Raw genomic sequence first — 23389 nt, 5'->3', positions numbered from 1 at the left:
TAGCTAGAGGAAAAGGAGGAGAAAGATACAAGAAAAACGGAAAAGCGATCGGTGTGGAGATACACGCGCGGCCGGAAACCGTATTTTTCTGTGTTCGTTAGGCACCCCTTGAGAAGAACGGGTTGTGGGCCACCAGAGATTAGAGGGTGAGGGGCGTTGTCAATTCTTTGGCGGAGCTTTTTATTGCCCTCGACTCGCCAATACTTCGCGTGGAAACGCACGGGCGCGCCCCAGATGGGCTGGGCGAGCCAAAATTTTGGAGTCCATCCAAACACCAACCAAATTTCATGGGCAAGACAATTTTTTGGTGAGGCTACTTTTGGTTGTAAATCAAACAGGCCCTATATATGCAGTCCATTTGGCATGCTTATTGTACGCCACTTGTCGCACACACATCATGCATTCCTCTCAATGACATGGAGCTTGACACCGTGCTTGAAGTTGACAACAATGGAGAACTGGAACTGAAGGGGGGCCTCCATATTTGGTGAGTGCCTGAAGACGTACTGGCGGTAGAGGTGGACGACGACGAGCTTGAGCTGCTGCATGGAGAACTTCTGTCCGATGCATGCCCGAGGACCAATGCCAAAGGGGATGAAGGCGTAGGGGTGCCTCTGCTTGCATTCCTCGCTCTCAGGATCGAACCTCTCGGGACGGAACACATAAGGGTCCGGGAACTGCTTCGGGTCTTTTGCTAGCACGCCTGGTGCCAACCATATCCATGTGCCCTTGCATACATTAATTTGCACCAGATTGTGGGTTGTCAGAATTGTTGTTGGGAATGTACAAACAAACAATGATGTACTAAGAAATTTGACTTGTAGAACCAACACATTAGTCGATCGAGGAGCATAAATGCTACTCCCTCCGGCCGGTAGGAATTACTTGTAAAAATATTACATATATGTAGACGTTTTTTACTTATAGATACATCTGTATTTGGATAAATTTGAGACAAGACCGGTTGGAGGGAGTAGCTTATTTCGTAATAAAAAAGTCGTGCTTTCTGGGAATTTTTGTCGGATGCAAAACTTGATAAAGATGTACTAATGAGGACCTCGTGGAATGCAGATAAAGAATTAATACCTTGGGCAAGAGATAGCCTCCAATTTCAACATCTTCGGATGCCTCCCTTGCAATTAGCGGAGACACGGTGAAAAATCTCATGGTCTCCTTCAAGACCTATATATTAGGTTTAGGGTTTAATTAGCTTCAAAATTCAGGTTTAATCGTTAATTAAAACATACTGTAGCTAGACGTCATATATACCTGCTCTAGGTAGGGGAAATTGTTGTGGAGCTCCTCAGCGCTGGGCACCACGTCCTTGGGCCCGAACGCGTCGATCTCCCGGAGAAGCTTCTCCTCCACCTCCGGGTGCGCGGCCACCAGGTACACGAGGCTCGAGAGCGTGAAGGACATGGTGACGGCCCCGGCGAGCAGGTGCTCGTACGTGAGCGCGCTCACGTAGTCGGGCGTGAACACATTCCTCAAGGCCTCGGTGCTCTCCCTGGCGTTGAGCAGCACCGAGAGGAAGTTCTTCTGCCCCCTCTCGAGCTCCGGCAGCGCAGCCCGCTCCGCCACGATCCCGTCCAGGAGCCCGCTCAGCGCCAAGTTGGTGTCCTCCATCCGTCTGTCGGCGGAGCCCGGCACGCGCAGCAGGAGCTGCCGCACGGGATCCTGCATCAGCGGCGCCACCATGCCGAGCAACATGGACAGTGAGCCCGACAGGTCCATCTTGAGCTCGGTGGTGGCGTAGAAATGCTTCCGGATGAAGCCGTCGGGGATGCTCTCCTCGGCCTCGGCGCCTTTGCCTTTGGTGAGGCCGAAGTCGACCCCAAAGGCGACCTGGCCGATGGTGTCGCTGAATAGCTTCAGGGAGAGGTCGGAGAAGGTGATCTCCTCTCCATGGCGGAGGAGACGACCGGCCCGCTCCACGTAAGGTTGGATGGCTGGGATCAGGCTTGCCAAGTGCGACGGTTGGTAGATGGAGATGATGACGTTCCGCATGGTTTGCCATCTTGTGTCCCTGCCAAAACATATAATATAAGGTCAGGTTTTAATTCTTTTCATAGTAATTTAATTTCATTATAGAGACTATTGGATTTATTTTCGAGACCGCATTTTTTACACCCGAGAACTCTAGTCCACCTATCTGGACCGTTTAGGCTGTTGCGCTGAGACGTCTGATCGGGAAGCGTGAGGCAGGCCAGACGTAAGCAGACGCCGTCACCGTCGCTACCTAAGCGTAGGAGGCGGCAGGCTACTGCATGCCCTGCGTGACTACAGTGTAAAACTGTACCTGGGAAAATTTTATAATTGATTCCCCATCCCGCAGTGTACCATGGGTAAAAGGATCTGGATCAATCTTCCTGGTTAATCAACCAAAGATCTCTACTGGTGCCGATCCGCAGATAAAAGTTACTTTCTCAGTTGCATAATTGTTGTCTCAAATTTGTCTAAAAATAGATACATATAATATTTCGACAAGAATTATGAAACGGAGGGAGTAGAACCTACGGGTAGGACAAAGCAAGTCATTGTTCATGTACAGTGTCGCGGCAGATAAGGAACCCAACGTTGTACTGTTCGTCGTTCATTGACCTGTATACTCTCAAGAATACGTGTTTTCTATCTGTTTATTCATTATCTCTCACGAATATGTGTTTTGTCTCTCTATTCGATTTCATTTTTCTCTCTATGTTTAAATTCATGCTCTCTCGAGAATATGTGTTTTCTCTCTCTCCCTGTATATATTCATTCTCTCACAAATATGTGTTTTCTCTCTCTATTTGATCTCGTCTTTCTCTCTCTATATATATCCATCATCTCTCAAGAATATGTGTTTTCTCTTTATATATAAATATATCCATTCTTCCTCACGAATATGTGTTTTCTCTCTATTCGATTCTGTTTTGCTCTATATATATTCATTCTCTCTTAAGAATATGTGTTTTCTCTAGATATAAATATATCCATTCTCTCTCACGAATATGTGTTTCCTAAGGTCTCTATTCGATTTTGTTTTGCTTTCTATATATCCATCCTCTTTCAAGAATATGTGTTTTCTCTCTCCATGTGTGTATATATACACCTTCTCTCTCAGCAGTACATCACGAATTAGCGATGAAACACACGTCCAGCATCGACAACCACGATCGGATTTAAACCTTAGGTGCGGTATAGGAAATAATGAGATGTCTAGGCGTAACAGTAACCCTAAGAGCCCAGCTGTACGTCCCCTATGCCATCTGAGAAACCTTTCCGTTCCTTGCCGTTTGTGCAAACGGCCGGATCTACGGCCAGATAAGTGGCACAGTGAGGTCGAGAGTAACCTCACCTTTTCCTTTATTTTGTACAAATGTCAGTACCACTTTCGATACTATATATGTTCATAGTACATAGAGATTGCCCCCACCCAACCTAAATATTTGCCCCATTCTTTTAATTTTTGTCTATATTTTCAAAAGCTTACAATCTTTGCCCCCTCTCCTGGGGTCCACCCTTGATGAACTAAAACCACGACAAAGAATATAGGATTGGAGGGAGTACCACTTTCAAGAGACATCCAAACCCTCACGTGCTGCCTCGGTGGCACGTTTGAAAGGTGGTACTGTTCTCTTTTACAATTTAGAGTCCAATCGGACGACTTTCCTGTCAACCAAAACATACTACTACAAAGTTTTCCATTGTGAACTATTTTACACATTCTGAGTTCCATTGTGAACTATTTATCGCATTTTATTTTTGACTCGTCACAATGCTAATAAGTTTCTTTCATTTTCAATGTTCATTCGTTTTCCCCAAAATCAACCAATCTAGGTTGAAGTCTCATCATTCATATGAATATGGGTATATTAAGGAATATTTTCCAACACCAAAGTAAATACCGTAAGCTTGTCTGTACTTACCTGGTGAAGAAGAGGCCTTTGTGGTGAATAGGTGAGCAACGGATGGGACTAGGCATGCTTCTGTTGGGGATGCTCTTGAACTTCTTAATGCCTACCTCCCTGCAGAGCTCAGGGCTTGCTACCATAACCAACGGCTGTCTGCCCATGTGAAACCTGGAAACAGGACTAAGTTTTCAAAACCCAGCACCAGAGTTTGATCAGTGTCCAAGAGGGAATCAGACCACGACAGCTAGCTCACCTGTAGATTGGCCCGTATCTCTCAGCGAGGACGCCGAACACCTCTGGGCCGTGCTTAGCCAGCAAGGGCAGGTGGCCGATGAGAGGGAAGGCGAGCGGTCCGGGGACCCTGCGCACCCGCCATGACGGCTCGTAGAAGTAGACCGCGAAGACAAGAGCAGCCAAGGTGAAGAACACTGCAGAGAAGGACGGCGAGCCCTCTATCCAACTCGAGAGCAGCACTCCCACGCCGCCCATCATCTTCTCTAGCTGTTTGGGGGCACAATTACTTGGCTGATCATCCGAGGACTTAAATACAAATGCTGCTGAAATGATGATTGTTACGTTCTTGCTTCGGAAGCTCGGATTAACTAAACGTCTGCCAAATTAATTGGACGTATATATGTGGACAGACACTGAAAGAGACGGTATAAATATATTGCAGTATTGAGATGGGTGGCCAGGTGGGATAGTGGTAGTCTGTTGGTAGGTTAAACTATGCGCAGCAGTGTACGTTGTCATGGGAGTGTTAGAAACATAATGCAATATTCATTCATGCCTGAGAGCATCTTTAGGAAGCAAACATCCAGTATTCCAAACACACCTCTAGCTGTGTCATTGAGTGTGATGAGATGCACCTGATCGAAAGATGCTTCCTGCTGCTTTGGTTACATGTAAGATGCTTTCTGCAGTACAAGTTAAATCCATAGACCGTGTAGTGTAGGTCAGCAGTGATGGCAGTTACTCCATCAGCAGTCACGGCCGGCCACGTTACATATGCTTGACAATGTCGACGGAGGCAAGTAGCAGCCAGCATCTGCAAATATTTTCTTCTTCAGGCTAGCTAGCAGTAGCAGGATAAAAGGAACAACGAGATGCCCAAGTTGGAGCTCAAATTAAGATGCCCCCTTCCTTTGTGCACAAGTTTTATCTTTAGCTGGCGACGTCTTCGTTAGTTGCTGTGCAGCATCTTTTCGAGAAAATGGCGGTGTACGGGGCATATGTTACATATAGTGACAGGGTGATGTTTCCTTTATTGAGAGAGGATTTTCTGCTCTCGAGCGTAGCACTCCACGAATCTTGTCCGTCCTCAGGAACTGGACTGGACGGTCGATCGTTTTTGTGTACGTCATCTTTTGACATTGTGGACGTCGTCTAACGGAGAACGTCTGTGGTCCCGTAGCATGTTCATGACGCGACGTGCATTGACACTGTACGATCCACAGTGTTTTGCACGAGCCTTTTTCAATCGCGCGTACTGTAAGAAAAAAGACTGGGTCTATACTCTATAGTTACATACTGCTCCCTGCTCTGCAAGGCTATGTTTATTTGAATTTTTTTTCTCCGTCAGTTGTTTTTTCCACACGAACAGATACCGGTCCCATTAATCCTATATGATTAGGCACTGGTAAAGAAAAATAGGTTATTTGCAAAAGCAACAATAGTACAGTACTCCCTCTGTCCCATATTAAGTGACTCAAAATTGTCCAAATATGAATATATTTATGTCTAAAAAGTGTTTAGATACATATAATAGAAAATCCACTTTAATATGTGATGGAGGGAGTACAACATTTGCGTGTAGATGCGATCTGTCACCATAGTAAGAAAAAAGGCTGGGAACTGTTCAATCCACAAGAGAAAATGTAAAACAATCCTTCTTTCCCGATCTATCATTGTTGTGTGTAGATGTGATCTGCATTTGATGCCTATCCCAAATGAAAATTTCATATCCATATATGACATGTCCCTTAGCTGTCCGGCATGGAAGAGATCACTACCAGTATCTCAGGGTTCGGTAACGGTGATTTATTTTCGTGACGGGCAGCAGAATTACCGTCACAAACATTATATTTGTGACGGGCACACAACTAGCGACACTAAAATAATAATTTTCGGGGCAGGCCTTCACACTACCGACAGAAAATAAACTATTTTGCGGCGGAAGGGACCCGACACGGAAAATCGGTATTTTCATGTCGGTCTTACCTATTGTTGTGACGGTTCACCGTCACACAAAACACATATTTGTGGCGGTTATGATGTACCCGTAAAAAAAATAGCGTCACAAAAATTATTTTTATCACTTTTGTGAAGCAAACACTATAAGTCTTGCTCTAAACACTTTCAAACTATTTGGACAATTTTGTTCATTCCATTTGAGTATGGTAAATTTTTATACTTGTTGGCTATTAATTAGAATAAAAAATGTATTTTAACCAAATTTTATTCAAATAAGATCCAAATGTCCTCCGAAAAATTTGAAAATCAACCACGGATCGATTTAGGCACTAATAAGGCTGGCGTAACATGTTGAGGCCATTTGAGAGAAGTATGACTATACATTGCATTGTAATGGTGATATCTCATACGATGTGTCATACGATCTCTTGGAATGAAATTGTGAAGTTAGAATGAAATGGTGAAGTTAGTGATGCAAATGAAGTTTAATCTATCTTTTTTGATCCAAAAACATTTGTAAGTGTGTAAAACTACATTTTACATAGTTGTTTAGAGTATAGCCAATTTTTACACTTCCACACCATTTTCAAAATTTAATTGAAATGGTTCCAAATTATTATCGTGACGGTGATTAATTTGCGTGTCGGACACCGTCAGAAATATAGTTTTTTTGTGACGGGAAATTATAAAACCACGCCAGAAATAAATGTCAGATTTTTCTTTCCATCGAATTGGGTTCGCGCCGATACTAGCGCGCTTTTTTCAGTAAACAACGCGCCTTGCACAGTTGGTCGAGCAAAAAAAGAAAAGAAAAGAAAACCCCTCCCAATCCCAAAACCTAGACTACTCAGCCCCCTGCCCCCGCGCAGAGTACCCGGCCACTCCACCCCGCCGCCCGCCGCCGCCCGCAGCCCATCCCGGCCGGCCACCCGCCACCCGCCACCCGCAGGTCCCAGCCGCCCCGCCACCCATAGGCCCCTCCCTAGCCTGCGACCCGCCACTCCATCCGGCGGCGCGGCGTGGGGATCTCGCCGCCACTCACGGCCACACGCCGTGGGGATCCCGCCGCCGCTCCTGCTCTCTCTCTCCCTCCCGCACCATACTCCTCCCTCCCAGACTACCCGTGTTGCAGCTAGCTCGCTATCTATGGTGACGCTTGCTGGAAGGTGACGGAAGACTGGACGCCGGCGACCTCACTCTCTACTGCTTGGCCGAAGCTCCATTCTGTTTTGAGTCTTCTGCGAATCTGACGAGGTGAGTATCAAGAAATCCCCTCCTCTGTAACATTGTGAAGTGAATCCTTCAAAGTTAAAATTTTGATATGCTATTTCTTCTTTATGTGGACATATGGTGATATGCGTTTCATGAATGCTTTGTTTTATATCTTACACAGATTGCATGTGCTATGTTTTTATTGAGTTAATTGTTTTTATTTTAGAAGTGTGATCGATGGAAGATCGTGAATGGATGTATAGTGGTTGGAGTCGTAGAAGTATGTCAACTGAATGGCTAGAACAAACAAAGTTGTTCTTGGATCGTGCCTTTTCTCTTCCAAATTTAGTAGAAAATGGTACCATTAATTGCCCTTGCATGAAGTGCCGCAATGATTATCGGCACATAAGGGAGGATGTAGAGTTGCATTTGGCCAAATGGGGGTTTATGGAAAACTACACAACATGGTCTGCCCATGGTGAGACACCTATTGTGAATGATGAAAATGATGTTGATATGGGGCACGCTAGTGATGTAGTGGACCGCATGAATGATATGTTAGATGACCTAGCTGCTGAACATACATCACACATTGTCAATGAGGAGCCAACACCTTATGCTAAGGCATTTTATAGGATGCTTGACACTGTTGATGATAAGGTTCATGCCAACACGCAACATACAAGTCTTTCCACTGTAGCTCGGATGCTAGATTTAAAGGCACGATACAACATGTCTACTGCACATTATGATGATACCCTAAAGCTAGTCCATGAGCTTCTTCCTCCTGATTCTAATTTGGTTGAAGACTTCTACCATTCAAAGAAATTGTTAGAAGGTTTGGGAATACCATATGTCAAAATTGATGTCTTATAACAATTGTATGTTGTATTACAAAGACAATGAACATAAAGTCATTTGTGACTTTTGTAAAACTCCTAGATATGAGAATGACACAAACAAAGTCCCTAGGAAAATATTGCGGTACCTCCCCATTACAGATAGACTACAAAGATTGTATGCACATGCCGATGTATCAAAATTAATGAAGTCTTATAAGCAGTCCACATCAGGGAAGATGGTGCACCCTTGTGATGGGGATGCATGGAAGAACTTTGATGAAGAGTTCAAAGATTTTGCTAGTGACCTAGAAGTGTTAGACTAGCTATTGCAACCGATGGCTTCACGCCGTTCAACTTAACTGCTGCCTCTTATTCATGTTGGCCTGTATTTGTTGCTCCACTTAATCTTCCACCTGGAGTGGCCATGAAGAAGGAGTACATATTCCTTTCCATGGTAATTTCTGGTCCTGAATACCTTGGTAATAAGTTGAGCTCTGTTATAATGCAACCTTTAGTGGATGAACTTATGAAGTTATGGGAGGGGGTAGATACATGGGATGCCTCGGTAAAAAGAAAATTCAGGATGAAGGCTGCGTACTTGTGGTCAATTCATGATTTTCCTGCTTATGGCAACTTTTCTGGTTGGAGCACCCATGCACTTCTTGCTTTCCCAATCTGTTTGTCTGATACCAAAGCTTTTCGACTCAAAGCTGGTGGAAAGGCTTGTTGGTTTGATTATCATAGACGCCACCTACCCAAAGACTAGGAATTCAGAAACCAAGAGAATGCATTTAGAAAGGCTACAACTATACATGACATTGCACCTAGGCCTTTGACAGGAGCTGAAGTGGAATCCCAAATGAACAATCTTGTAAGTGATAAGAAAGGGTACAATTCAACACACAATTGGAGCCATGTAAGTTGCTTTTGGCAGCTTCCATACTTTAATAAATTACTTCTTCGTCACAACATTGATGTAATGCACAATGAAGAAAAACGTAGCAGAGGCTATATGGAACACATGTTTTGATATAAAGGAGAAGACCAAAGATAATTGGAAGGCCAGACTTGATTTACAACAAATTTGCCACCGTCCAGCTTTGCATTTGTCTGATCCAAACAAGAATGGGAAGTGGGAGAAGCCTAGGGCCAAATTCTGCATCGAGAAGGATGACAAAGCAATTATCCTAGGATGGTTTCAGAAACTGAAGTTTCCAGATGGGTATGCAGCCAACATTAAGCGTGGTGTTAATCTAAAGAAATCAAAGATCTTTGGCCTGAAAAGTCACGACTTTCACATATTTATCGAACGCTTACTCCCTGTAGCATTTAGGGGTTTTCTTCCAGAAAATATATAGATTTGTTTGGCTGAGCTGAGTTTTTTCTATCGTCAACTGTGTGCAAAAGAACTGAGCTGGGATGTTGTGCAGTCTCTAGAACAGGATGTGGCTGCACTAGTCTATAAATTGGAGAAGATATTTCCTCCTAGTTTTTTCAATCCTATGCAACACCTAATTGTGCATCTTCCTTATGAAGCTAGACTAGGAGGTCCAGTCCAGAATCGATGGATGTATCAATTTGAAAGGTAAATTTCTAAGTTCTAACACACAATGTGCTATGATTTATTCTCTTCTTTCCTAAATTGTTGAGAAAACATATATTTAGGTTTATTGGGGATCTTAAGAAGAAGGTACGCAATAAGGCACGTGTTGAGGCTTCCATTGTAGCTTACTTAGTTGAGGAGGCGACTCTTTTTTTGTCCCTTTATTTTAGGGCTGGTGTTCGATCAGCCAGAAATAAGACGCCTCGGTATGATGAGAATGGCCCTTCCAATGATAGTTCATGCACCATTGATTTCTTTCAATACCAAGGCCGATACACGAACACTCAAGGATCTCGTATACTCAAACCTGATGAGTACAAGGCTGCTGCCCTGTATATATTAACCAACATACCAGAGATGTATGACTTCTTTGTGTAAGTCTTGTTAATAATCCAATTCTGAAAATCCTATCCATGTCTTTCAATAATTAGGATGAGTTCTTTGTTTTGTTGTTTTAGCAAATTTCAAAAGGAAGAATGGAAGAGCATCAGAGTTGAACCAAATGACAAGCATCGTCGTGACTTAAGATTAAATGGTTGGAAAATTGGTCGTGGCAAAAGAAATGGACCCAATTTCTTTGATTGGTTCAGGAATGAAGTAATATTTCTAACCTTTCAAAATCAGTCCAACATACCAAATTAATGCGCTGAAAACTTACATATCTTACTCCATTTGCAGTGCATGAAGACTTCTGGAATTGATAATTGTTTGTCCGAACTTTCTTATGGTTTTTTACGAAAAGTTACATCATATGGAATATATGATATCAATGGCTATAGGTTTCGGTCAGAGAAGTATGAGAACAAGAGATCAGGAAACGCTTCTATTAATAGTGGTGTTTGTGTCTCTTGTACAGATGATGAAGACAATGTCACCGAGTATTATGGTGTCATTGAAGACATTATTAAAATTAAATGGGAAGGCAGCATGCAGCTAGAGCTTGTTTTATTTGATTGTCGCTGGTTTAATCCAACAACCGGAGTTAGGCGTTCACCAAATTTAGGGCTGGTAGAAATTAAGCGCACATCTAGGCTGCAGACTAATGAACCATTTGTCTTGGCAAGTCAAGTTACTCAAGTATATTACTTGTCATATGCATGCAAGACAAGGTCAGATCTTATATATTGGCAAGTGGTTTATCACGTCCCTCCACGAGGCTATGTGTAGACAAGTGACAAACGTCCGCTCTCACAATTCCCTCTTCATCTACCAAAACAACCGGCTACTGAATCTAACCCTTCTGAAGGGCCCGTGGAAATTGCCCCGGTGTTTCAAGAGGAAGAACCGCATGGAAATTTCACTATTGCCTTGGATCTTAATCCTGACAATATGACACCCCTGATCTCAGATGAGATAACTATAACTAATGCCAGAGATTTAGAATTGCTAGCCAACCCCAACATTGTGTGAAGACAAATGGTGAAGAGGCTGAAAAAACAGAAGACGAAGAGGATCCAGACAACTCCCACTTGCTGATCATCCGCCTTATGACCCAGAAGATTTCTAATATCATATCGCTATTGTTGTGTCTTTAATTTGTTGTGTAGCTTGTGCAATTTTGTTGTCGCACTCTTTTTGTTGAGAACAGTTGTAATGTATAATTCTGTTGTGTCTTTAATTTGTTGTGTAGCTTGTGTAATTTTGTTGTCGCACTCTTATTTTGTTGCTTCTGCTACATGTTCACCTATATTGTCTCATTTTGCTATGTCTCCCTGATTGTGTATGTGTTTTATATATTGTGTTTAATTTTAAAATTTGCATGAACTAACAAGCTTATGTTTGATTACAGGAGATGGAGGGGCTTCGACATAAGGAAGTCATCGCGTGCTGGTACTAGTGGAGGCAACAACCAAGGTACTGGTGGAGGCAGCAGCCAAGGTATTGGTGGAGGTGGAGGCAGCAGCCAAGGTACTGGTGGAGGCAGCAGCCAAAGGAGCGTTACTTGCCATGGAGATCACCCCAGCAAAAGGAACATCCAAATATCTAATTCTGGCGGTATTGCAGCTGAAAGAAACAACGAGATACCCATCTGTGTAGAAACAAGAGGGAGGCAAAAGAGGTCAAGGACTGAGCTGAGAAACGACGAGATACCCAACTCTGGTGGCATTGTAGCTAGAAGGAATAGCTAACTCCGGAGGAGGAACTGATTCTGTTCGTACTAAAAGGGCAGCAGCTGTAGAAACAAGAGGGAGGCGCAAGAGGTCAAGGACTGAGATGAGAAATCCTCTACGAGGACGGAAAGTGGTCCTTATACCTCAGGGTGACACATAAGTGAATTCCTAGATGTACATATTGCTGTTCTCTTTTATCTAATTGTAGTTCTCATACTTTAACATTTTTGTAGGCAATTCACGTACAGAGACTATACTTGCGGTGACTACAAGTACACCACCCAGCTTGGATGTATTCTGAAACGACAATACCCTGGTGTTTTGAAGGACGCGGATGGAGAATTATATCCAGCAACGACATGGGCGGATTTCTATGAGAAGACTAATGACCAAGGAGAGACATGTGCACACAAAGTGAAGAAGGAATTTTGGGTAATTAGAGTCACATCTAAGACTTGAACACAATTTCTTTATACTAATTTGTTGTTGTGCACTTTGCAGCGTTTGTTCACCGTGGCTGATGAACACAAGCGAGAGGCTGCCCGTGTTCTTGAAAACTATTGTAGAAAGAGAGTTCGGAACATAATGTACCAAGTTCGGGTGGATGCTGTGAAGCTGCATTATGAGAACCAAGGAGAGATTCTTGATGACACTCTTGCATGTCGTAGAGAACTTGATGAGAATGAGTACCTCAATGTTAGGGTAGAATGGTGCAAAAAGGATGTTTGGCCCCTTCTTGCTGCATACTGGGATAGTGCTGAGTTCAAGGAAAAAAGATCAAAAGCCCAAGATTCTTGCTTTGGTTCTGAAAATAATGCTCAAAACAGAGGGGGTTCACGCCCATTTACGGAGACACAACAATACATTGTAAGATTTTCTCTATTGTTCGTGTGTACAATAATCATTGTTAATTCCATTTTTCAGATTTAGAACCTTGATGAACTAATGTCTGAAAGTGCTTGCAGGAAGCTATACATGGACCCGAAAAGGCTACAATTTTGAACAAATATGCCGTCATGAAATCAGGTGCCAAGAATATGGACAGTAATGGAAGTAGTGGAGCAATCCCCAGCCAGAAAGCACAAAAGCGCATGGTATATACACTCTAATCTTGTTTTGTTCACTTTGTGTGAGTGTGTGTGAGGCAACATGAATGTAAGTTGTATTTGTAAATTGTAGAGGGACTACTAGGAAAGAGTTGCAGCTGCACATCCAAATGATTCAGAGCAGCCATAAGTAGATGGACATGTCTTGTACACAAAGGGCGGTGGTCTGCCTCATGGCCGCTTTCTTATAGGAGATGGCGCTGTGAGAAAGGCGGATGTTGTTGCTGCAGCTAAAGGAAGGAAAGCTAGGCCATCAACTTCTGATTCTTATTGACACTTGTCCGAAGAGAATCACCAACTCCGACGTGCTAACGAGGGCCTAACACAACACAATCAACATCTAACCCAGCAACAAGAGGTTGACCACGAACTGATCATGGTAAAGATGTCCTAACCCAAATCCTTAAACTGACTCTACTCATTTAAATTTTAATTCCTGTCCATATTTGAATTGTTTAACCATGGAAACATTCATTTCATTCCAGCTAGCAGGACTTAGCTTGTCTTTTGATAGATATGATGAGACATAGGAGTTCTTTTTTGTCATCTTTAAACATTCATTTCATTCTGGCTACCACTAAATAAAATCTCTTGTCTATTGTGTGAGCAAAATTGAAGCCGTGAGCTTGATAATTTTTCAAGGGACTGTTAAAACAGCTCAATGGACTTGCTAGTTCCATTCAAATAGCAATAACAGGATGCAGCATGCTAGCTTGTGCCCATTCTTGAACTGTACATATGAATGCAGATGCTATTTGCCATTCAAGGATCTTTTATACATTTTTTCTCTTCATTCTGGACCTGTACATATGAATGCAGATGCTTTTTGCTGAGCTTGGAAAGGAACCACCAGGACATTTATTGAGTTGTCGGCAACAGGTTCAAGCGCAGTTTCAGGTAAGTTTATTCAACAACTCTGCATATATAATGTTAATTGAATTGATGATGGTGACAAAAAGAATTGATGGCGGTACCTTTTGTAATTGGGTTGACTTAATTAATCTAGATCACTAATGATCTTTGTAATGGTAGACTGCCAACAATCAATGCAGCAGTGAGGCTTCATGTTGAAAATTGTAACACATCAGATAACCTCATTCTTAGTAAGTTTTTGGTTTTTATGGTTACTGGGAGGGCTATAAGTGTTAGGCTCCTCACCATATTAGACAAGCAGAATAAATAAATGTACAAAATATATGTGGCAAAGTACATCTTTATTTTGTTTTTGGCTTATTGTCTCAAATGTTAGTTTCTTATGGACAAGCATAATAATCAATTATCATGGTTTCCTGTAGAGGGCACCTGGTTCTTCACATGCTGGCTCACAATCAATCTAGAATTATTGAATGGATGGTGCTGGAACAAGTGCTAATGGCAACAACAACAATGCTACCAATCTGGAGATCAATGACACTGCTACCGACTTGGACAAAAATGGGAGACTCAATGTAGATGGGGAGAATGAATCTGATTATAATAGTGAAGCTTTATATGCTGACAGTGATATTGATGTTGGCCGTGAAGCGGATGATGATGCTCGTGTTTGCTGTGAAGCGGATGATGATGCTCGTGCTGGCCGTGAAGCTGATCATGATGCAAGCTAGTGCTGGTCGTGCGAACTGTGTAGTACCAGATCACAAAGTTTTTTTTTTTTGCTGATTTGGTTCTAACAATGGTCATCTGTAGCTAGTGCTGACCGTGACCACTGAGTACTAGAAGATCACAAACTGTCTTCTTTTTGGCGATTTGAGGTTCAACAATGGTCATCTGTAGCAACCATTCCTTTTGGATGCTTGAATCTGACCAGTAGTTGAAATATGTTGTATGGACACAAAATGATATCTTTGACTTCCTGTAATGTTCGTTATGATTTGGATGATGAATGCAAGGTTGTGTTGATGTCATGCATCTAATGGCTGTGCATATACATTTTGTTATGAACTGGAGCTATTTATTTCATTTTTGCAGATTCTAGCTTTCAATTGTGAAATTCTTTTTTTCTGACCATTATCTATTTTTCTGTTGTTTATTGCACTGTCAGAAATCTTGTTTTCCCGACGGCACCGTTTTTCTTTGTCGGCTGCTGAAACGTCAGGACAATACGATCTTCTGACAGGCCACCGTCGGTTTAATTACCGTCACACCAAAACATTAAACTTGACGGGTGCCATCACAGATAAACCGACAGAAAAAATGAATATTCATGTCGGTTCAACCGACACAAATTATTTTTCTGTCGACATTTTGTGACGGGTGATCCGTCAGACGAGAGGTGGCTGAAACCAAACGGCAAAAGATTTTTCTGTCGGCCAACGTCAGACCTATCCGTCAGAAATTATATTTGTGACGGGTCACCGACATGCAAAATGTTTTTCCCTGACGCTCCAGCTCTGGCAGTATTTGCGTGACGGTTGACCGACACACATTTTTTTTCTGTCAGGTTTTCGGCTATTTCTGACGGTTTTTCACCGTCACCAAATCCTGAAATCCTGGCAGTGATATATGTCCATTGTTTTAAGAGTATATGTTTTCTTTCTCAAGACTATGTGTTCTCTCTGTATATATTCATTCTCTCTCATGTATATGTGTTTCTCTCTCTGTCTCTCTCTATGTATATATCCATTTTCTCTCAAGAATATGTGTTTTATCTCTATATATACATACATTTTTTTCTCTCAACAATATGCGTTTTTTCTCTCTATATACATATTCTTTTTCTCTCAATAATATGCTGTGTTTTCTTTCTCTCTATATATATTCATTTTCTCTGTCAAAAATATGTTTTTTCTCTCTCTCTCTATATATATATCCATTCTCTGTTAAGGATATGTGTTTTCTCTGTATATATTTCTCACTTGAGAATGAATCAGTTTATTAAGACGAAAAAGCGAGACAGCGAAGAGACAGCCCAGATACGAGACAACCCAGTGATAATACGCATGAAAAGGCCATGCGGTACACTAACCCTGAGATTCAGATCGGACCATGGAGTCAGGTGGGGCCGTTCTCGATCTGTGGATCGGGATGACCAAAGGGTCTACGAGTTAGAATAGGGTGGCTGTATACTTTCCGTCAGTCGTTAACGTCTGGTCTTGAGTCTGCCGTTTAGAAGCTAGATGCGATGGACGGCTACTGATAGCGCGTGCAATGTGGTCGAGACCAACTGAAGCTTTTCCTTTATTATATACTGGTCAGTGCCAATTTGTCCGGATCGGACACCAGCCTGCCAGCTCTCCTTGACGTGTGTCGATATATATGATGATGGTGGCTGCTAATCTGTTTGGCGCGGTCCGCACGCTCATACACCAATTACTAAGGGATAGATAACATATAAAATCACAATCAACAAGGTATCAACCAGCAAGCATCTTTTAGCTGCAAACGGCCAAATCTAATCGAATTCAGGGGACAAAAAATGGAATCGTTTCATCTTTGTACGGAACTGAGATGAAAAGTACTTCTTTACATCTAGTATAAGAACATATACATCTATACCACACAATCCGGCCAAGCTACTCCATACATATAATAAGTTATCTCGTCTACCGACCAGCTTGATATATATTGGTTTGCAACAAATAGTATGATCTACGGCCACTACATCACCGCACCAACCATTTCCATCTGTTGCTATATAACCCCAAACAAATCCCTCTAACGGAAGTACTACCGCCTACCACACATTAACATTGAGCAATAGCTTGTGAGCTTGACTTCTCCTCATCAACCATATATGGCATCCATTACATCAAAGAGTGAAGAGAGTGCCGCACCTGAAAATGCTGATCCATCCAAAAACATGGAATTTTTTATAGAGAAATAAAATTTTCATGCTTTCTGATACAAGGACTTCCTTGAGACCTGTCATCCAAGAGATCCGGCGACCCGGGCATCAAGTTTGCCTACACAAGCCGCCTTAACAATGTGGTAGCACATGATCTAGCGAAATTTTGTACTCACTCCGTCCAACAATGTATGTCTCAACTTCAACTTTGACCAAATTTTACACATCCAAATTTTGACAAATTTAAGACATTTTTTGTGGAGCGATCGATCCAGTTTGATTGTAAGAACTATGTTGTTTGAGTAATATACCACCCGTTCAAAAAAAAAGATCGAGAAGGGTGGTCACAACCAATGGTGCTGTACAAGAACTACTGGTGCAGGCCGCACCTTGTTGGCAAGATCATGCTGCTCCAAGACTCCTTCAAGCCCAGCCGCAACGACATCATCCTCGCCACCCAGCCCAAATGTGGCACTACCTAGATGAAGGCCCTTGCCTTTCACCATCACCAACCGTTCTCGCTACAATTTCAACGACCACCCCCTCCTAACCAGCAACCCTCAGTATCTTGTGCCATTTGTCGAGATCCCTGACCCTCGCAGGGACTACGCCTACCTCGAAACGCTTCCTTCTCCCAGGCTCCTCTCCACACACCTCCCATTGTCGATGCTCCCGCCAGAGACAAGCTCGTGCGGCTGCAAGATCGTGTACCTTTGCCGGGAACCCAAGGATGCCTTCGTGTCAAGGTGGCACTTCGAGAACAAGATCGTCAAGGGTTCCAATATAGCGCCGGACAAAGCGTTTGACATGTTCTGTGAGGGGTTCTCCCCTTCCGATCCGTTCTGGGATCACGCCTCGAGTTTTTTCTTTCAAAAGGGGGGGGGGGGGGGGGCTCCCGGCCTCTGCATCGAAGCGATGCACACAACCAATTTATTGCAAAGTTAAAACATCTCAGTACAAAATTCACGAATCACACAAAGTGAAGACAAAAATAAGCCAAATAAAACAAAGATCCTGAACATAATTTCTAGACATCTTGCAATCTAGCAACAGGCCGCCAGCCAGCCAGGTTGGAGATATCCCGAGCGACCGTCTCTAGCCGAGTGCACCCAGAAGCTGAAAGCTCCCGCTTGTCCACAAGGAGGAGGATGGACCAAAGGCGGATTAGAGCGGTGGCCCTGAAAATAACCTGCAAATAGTGAACAACTCTAGCCCTGTTAAAAATAATATCATTTCGACAATTCCAAATAGCCCAACAGACAGCAGACACTCCCACCCGAATGTGAGCCTTAGTCTTTTTGTCAATCCCATTTAACCAATTCCCAAACAAATTAGAAATATTGGTAGGGGGAGGCAGTAAATAATTTTCCACACGAGTTGGGCATAGGGACAAGTGATGAATAAACGATGAATGGACTCCTCGACGTCACAAAAACAATATTTCATACATCCTGTCGAGTTCCTTTTGGCTAGATTATCCTTCGTAAGCAACACTTTTCGGTCAAAAAACCACATAAAAATCTTAACTTTTAGGGGAATTTTTAATTTCCAAAGATAATACCGCGAGAAACTCATAGGGCTATCCATTAAATCTCTGTACATAGATTTAACCGAGAAAACCTCAGAGGGAGTTAACTCTTCCACCAAAATCTGTCTGCCTCGAGTACTAGAAGAAGAGTTTAGCGACGCCCAACGAGGTTCTTTTCTTGAAGTATGAAGATATCATGTCGCATCCGGAGGAGGTTGTTCGTCACCTCGCGAAGTTCCTGGGTGTCCCGCTCACTGAAGAGGATGAATGCTCTGGTGTCACCGATGAGGTGGTGAAGCTTTGTAGCTTCGAAAGTCTTACTGGCCTGAAAGTTAACCAGATGGGTGGTGTCGACCATGATAATAAGATTTATGTGGCGAATTCTGTGTTTTTCAGGAAAGGTAAAGTAGGGGACTGGGTGAACCACATGATTGAGGAGATGGCAGAAAAGGTAGACCGGGTGATCAAAGAGAAACTGGAAGGAAATGGGCTAGCCTTTTAGTTTGTGCTAGTTTAGTAATGTGTCCTTCTACATTGCTTCTACTCATATGCTTGTAATCACTACAAGAAAAACGGATTTATGACGTTCCTATGATGAAAAATAGATCGTGAGAAACCGACCGTCACTAATGGCACTTATGACCTTTTTGGTAAAATGGTCATAAACAGTTATGACCAATTGGGCAAATAGTTTAGTTGGTCACTAATTGTCCGTTGATGTGACGTGGTAAACTTTGTGACGAAATTAAATGGTCACACAACGAAATCAGCCCAATCCATCCATGTCGTCTATCTAGGCCAAGTCCAACAATTTGGCACATTTTTTTCAGTCCACTCTGACAAGCTAAATTGGTCGAGCCCATCATTTGGGGCTTGACGTCTTGGTCTGAATTAAAGAGTTTAGCGAATTATTCCTGTACCTAAACGACAACAAGAGTCATATCATTAATGTAGGTTTTCTCTAGTTTGAGGTAATAATACTAGGGGTACAAGAAGTTGTATCGCGCGAACAGTTTAGTACAATAACTTGCAAAATGGGGTAATGTGGTACAAGAACTTGACTTGCGGGTGCACTTTTGGTCAGAGCCAATGGGAGGGTGACACGTGGATTGTCACGCTGGATATGGCACGGGCAGGAGACTTGTTCATTTTACGGACAGCCCCCCGCGCTTATTCGCTTTTGCAAAAAAAAACACTTTGCGGCTCCGGAGCCATCGTCGTCGCCACGCCGCCGCCGATTCCGTAGTGTTTGCCCGCGACTGCCTTGAGGTCGGTGGTGGAAGATGGAACGGTTCGGTTCGTGCACGGGGGAGAAATGAGAAAAAATAATCTTATAGGGTGTTTTTTTTTTGCAGAAATACAACTTGCCCGAGAAACTATGGACATAAAAGGAGACATAGCGAAGGGCTTATACGCAGATGTACAAATCGGTCTGAACTCCATGTGTCGCTGACATGGCTAATTTCGGACTAATCCGACCAAAAGTCGCAAGTCAAGTTCTTGTACTACCTGACCCCATATTGCAAGTTGTTGTATTAAACTGCTCACGCGATACAAGTACTTGTACCCCGGTGTTATTACCTCATTTAGTATGCATGACAGAATAAGTGCTTTTGTTTGGCCAGTAGAAACCTATATAATCTAGAAAGTTGATCCCCACTAAATGCAATTAATGTTTGCAAGTTTGACACGTAAGGTGTCCACATCATTATCGACATCATGCACACCATGCGCATTTAAAGGCTCCACATCACCATCCACATCATGTGATGTTGTACACTAGGAATCCAAAGGCTCCACATCACCATCCACATCATGTGTTGTTGTATACTAAGAATTCATTTTGGTGATCCTTTCAAATTTAATATTTCATACCTAAGATTTTTCGTCTTCACATTGCATATGAATATTTCACTAAACACACATATTTTCATGATATGTATGTCAATTTTACTAAGATCTGCAAATATTCAGGTTGACAAAACTTCACTTTTTGGTTTCTTTGAAGTTGTTAATGTTCATGCACATAAAATTACACCGATTATTTTGTTGCATAGGTGTTATGAATGATAAAATCGTTTTTTCTTACAATATTCATACTCCCTCCATCCAATAAAAGATGTCTCAATTTTGTTAAAATTTGGATGTATTTAGACATGACTTAGTGTATAGATACATTCAAATTTAGTCAAAACTGAGACATCCTTTTTGGCCAGAGGGAGTATTTATTTTACGTTAAATCATATTATTAGCATTTGTTTCTAAAATCATATTCAGACGTACATATAGAATTTTCCGCGGCAACGCCCGGGGAATCGCCTAGTTTAACTAACAAGAACGTACAGTAATCATAAGAATGCAATTTGGGGGCGGACCAGAAGAGGCACCAGATGTGTCAGTCCTACCTACAGACGATATTTGGGGGCCTGTTCTCAGGTCTGCAAGTCTTATCAGGCTTGTGTTGAAATCTGTTACTATCTATTTCGGCCTTTTTTTGGTCGTTTTGGGCTTGCAAATTTTTCTCGTTTTGTGGCCTGGATTATTCTTGTTGAGTAGAAAAGAAGCTGTTTTTTTATTCTCAAAAAGAAAAGAAAAGAAGCTGTTTTTTAATATTCGAAAAAGAAAAGTAATTAGCAAGCTCGTTTTTGAAAAAGAAAAGTAATTAGTAAGCTCATTTTCCATTTCTTATGGAACAACTAGTTATACTTCTAGTAAATTTTTATGAACGTTTATTAATGATAGTCTATCTTTAGATGCAAACTATTCACATTATTCAAATTTGTTTAGCTGTTAGTTAGCTCACTTTTGAAATGTTACGAAAAAATTGCATTAATTGTTGCCCTGATAAAATGCTCTTAGTTCCCATGCACCCAAATGACAGCAACGTTCTAATCAAATAACCTATCCCACAATTTGAATGCTCTCTCTGACGCAAGTGAGGCCCTACTACTCTGATAATTATCTTCACCTCAAGTTGTTTTGAATTTTGTATTTACTTTCCCTCAAAAGAGAAATCTGTATTTACTTCAACATGATAGTATTTCTTTTTTTCCATTCATTATAAAAATGGATCCAGTTTATTTTGTTATGAATGAAAAAGTTATATTAACATATTGATTCTATATGGAAAACTTCACTATAAATATGTGCACCGCGCAATCCCCCCCCCCCCCCCCCCCCCAACCCCCAAAAGGGCTCCCCTATACACAAATCTTGCAAATAAGAAAATTGAATCAAGCAAATTATTTAATACATTTTGCATCACAAATTCAAACAAATTCAAGTAAACAAATAAGAAGAACTAGATGTTTCCTTGGAGCCTCCACAAATGCTCCACCAGATAGATAATCTTGAAATTGTTGATGAGTATCTGTGTGTCTTGATTTTCCTGACGCCTGGTGAGGAAAGCAGCAAAGGTGGCCGACACCTAATGATCAACATTGACTAGAGAACCCATCCGTTCATATGGTTCAGTGTGAAACACTGAAAAATCACGCTCCCTCCTCGCCGTCGGAGGCTGCATCATTGGCAGCGCGACTTCCTCGTCAAACAGAGTGGCGAGCATCTCCTCGTTGTCCGAATCCATGGCTTTGGCAAACCGTCGAACACCTTGCGCGCAAGGTGGGGGCAGGGTGAGCTTGGAGCTGCCGTGGTCTTCGAACGACGGCGGAACGGGGCGATGTGGCGGTGCGGGAAGATCTATACGGCGGGCGGCCTTTCTTTCTGCTGGAGACCATCGCTAGTGAGAGGGGTGGTTCCAACGGCGAATTGGGGTGGATGTGGTAGCCGCGCGCCGAAGAGGGTGAGATGGGGTTTGTGTTTTGGGTTGTGCCGCTGACAGGGCTGGACCGCCTGTTTTTAAGCTCGACCAGGCGCCCCCGCTCGCCCCTCGTGAGTTGGTTTCGGCCTGGGGGCGCCGAATGAGAAGTTGGGTCACGCCGGATGAAAAAACAATTGGGGGCCGCGGATGGGGCAGTTTTTTGGTGCCAGCGCCCCATATAGCTTACAAACTGATAGAGTATAATCCTGTTGGCACGTCGGTCTTATATATTTGTTTCAGAGTTATATCATGGGCACCTCACCCTGTACTTATTTCCGTTATCATGAGATAAGAAATAGCTTTAAAATAGCATTTGAACGAAATTCTGAAAGCAACTTCATAAGAGACAGTGCACATTCTTCAAAAATATATTTGAGTGAAGTGGCTAAAGCACTTTCTGGTTCAAACCACCGAATCTAATCAAACTCCCAGACACACGACGAATCATTTCATTTTTCTATGGATACGGACGACCACAAGTTTCTGGCATAAAACATCTCTTCTTTTTTAAATGTGGCCTAACAACATTTAACAATAAAATCTGTTCAACTTGCACCATATATATATAGTACCTCCTAGCCGGGACCTACCGCAAAAAATCCAATAAAGTTTCGTCAGGACTCAGACTAGTTCGATACGGGTTCTGCCAAGGAAAAAATGAGCTCAGGCGGTTTGGCCGAGCGCGGGACTCAGGTAGGACGCACGTGGGTGCTTCCTTGTCGGGGTAAGAAAGGGATGAAATTATTCTTTGTCACTGCTATTACATTAACACGTTGTGATAGTTTTACAAATTATTTGATGGTCCAAACGAACTCAGAATTTGATGAAAATTTGAGAATTTGTTTAAGATAGTGTTTCACATGTACAGAAAAAGTTTCAAAAAAATCTGACCAAGTTTGAAATTCCGGAAATCACCGGCATTCAAATTTGGTTTAAATTAAAAGAGGTAGTAAACTAATTCCGATTAACGTGAAATTTTGTATAAGCTCATATTACATATATGCGAGCTGGAACAAAAATTTTCAGGTCAAAACTACAAAGTTAAAAATGATGTGTTTTACAGAGTTTTGAAAAAAAATTTAACGATTGGTCACAGATTTGACTATTGAAACAATAGTGTCTCAAGGATTGCTAATTGAAATATTGGTGTCTCAGTGAAACTTTCTTATTCAATTTCAATCATATAGGAATATGTCGGAGCACGGTCTCCGGCACCGGGGATGCCGAGCACCTCCTTTTTGGTTTGGCGGAGGGCGAGGTGATCGCTCCGGCGATCGCCGACGTGGCGATAGACACG

The 23389-nt window shown here is 42.4% G+C and overlaps 2 protein-coding genes and 1 pseudogene across 10 annotated transcripts; 2 read left to right on the top strand and 1 right to left on the bottom strand.

The window, feature by feature from the left end:
• Nucleotides 1-74: 74 nt before the first annotated feature.
• Nucleotides 75-4501, bottom strand: LOC100838931 (cytochrome P450 711A1). The gene is made up of 5 exons (XM_010239051.3): nt 4147-4501; nt 3909-4061; nt 1270-2026; nt 1087-1182; nt 75-728 (listed from the first exon to the last, which is right to left on the bottom strand). The coding sequence occupies exons 1-5, from the start codon at nt 4383-4385 to the stop codon at nt 396-398; spliced, it is 1578 nt and encodes a 525-aa protein (XP_010237353.2). The 5' UTR covers nt 4386-4501; the 3' UTR covers nt 75-395.
• A 2385-nt stretch (nt 4502-6886) lies between these two features.
• Nucleotides 6887-14873, top strand: LOC104584415. Of its 9 annotated transcripts, none has more exons than XR_002966577.1 (9): nt 6978-7340; nt 9681-9725; nt 11533-12003; nt 12088-12286; nt 12356-12721; nt 12820-12948; nt 13034-13339; nt 13780-13857; nt 14256-14873. XR_002966577.1 is itself a non-coding variant. In XM_024463662.1 (6 exons), exons 2-6 carry the CDS (start codon nt 7536-7538, stop codon nt 10908-10910), a joined length of 1122 nt encoding a protein of 373 aa, XP_024319430.1. In that variant the 5' UTR covers nt 6889-7340; nt 7525-7535; the 3' UTR covers nt 10911-11382. The 9 variants fall into 9 exon arrangements, 4 of the variants coding, with proteins under 4 accessions (XP_024319430.1, XP_024319431.1, XP_024319432.1 ...); XR_002966576.1 differs by having other exon boundaries at nt 9677-9725; XR_732128.3 differs by lacking the exon at nt 9681-9725 and having other exon boundaries at nt 6981-7340.
• Nucleotides 14874-15945: 1072 nt separating this feature from the next.
• LOC100838023 lies at nt 15946-18774 on the top strand (annotated as a pseudogene).
• Nucleotides 18775-23389: the final 4615 nt, after the last annotated feature.

This window comes from Brachypodium distachyon, chromosome 4 (genome assembly GCF_000005505.3).
Source record: "Brachypodium distachyon strain Bd21 chromosome 4, Brachypodium_distachyon_v3.0, whole genome shotgun sequence".
Taxonomy (NCBI): Eukaryota; Viridiplantae; Streptophyta; class Magnoliopsida; order Poales; family Poaceae; genus Brachypodium; species Brachypodium distachyon.
The sequence above is the reverse complement of the archived record's forward strand: the minus strand, read 5'-3'. Positions and strand labels throughout refer to the sequence as shown.

Coding starts and splice junctions, on each gene's coding strand:
- LOC100838931 (XM_010239051.3), bottom strand. CDS start 4,385: ATGATGGGCGGCGTGGGAGTGCTGCTCTCGAGTTGGATAGAGGGCTCG. Junction 4,062..4,146: donor AGATACGGGCCAATCTACAG/GTGAGCTAGCTG, acceptor TCCTGTTTCCAG/GTTTCACATGGGCAGACAGC. Junction 729..1,086: donor GAGGCTATCTCTTGCCCAAG/GTATTAATTCTT, acceptor AATGTATGCAAG/GGCACATGGATATGGTTGGC.
- LOC104584415 (XM_024463662.1), top strand. CDS start 7,536: ATGGAAGATCGTGAATGGATGTATAGTGGTTGGAGTCGTAGAAGTATG. Junction 7,777..9,676: donor CACAACATGGTCTGCCCATG/GTGAGACACCTA, acceptor TTCCTTATGAAG/CTAGACTAGGAGGTCCAGTC. Junction 10,118..10,201: donor GAGATGTATGACTTCTTTGT/GTAAGTCTTGTT, acceptor TTGTTGTTTTAG/CAAATTTCAAAAGGAAGAAT.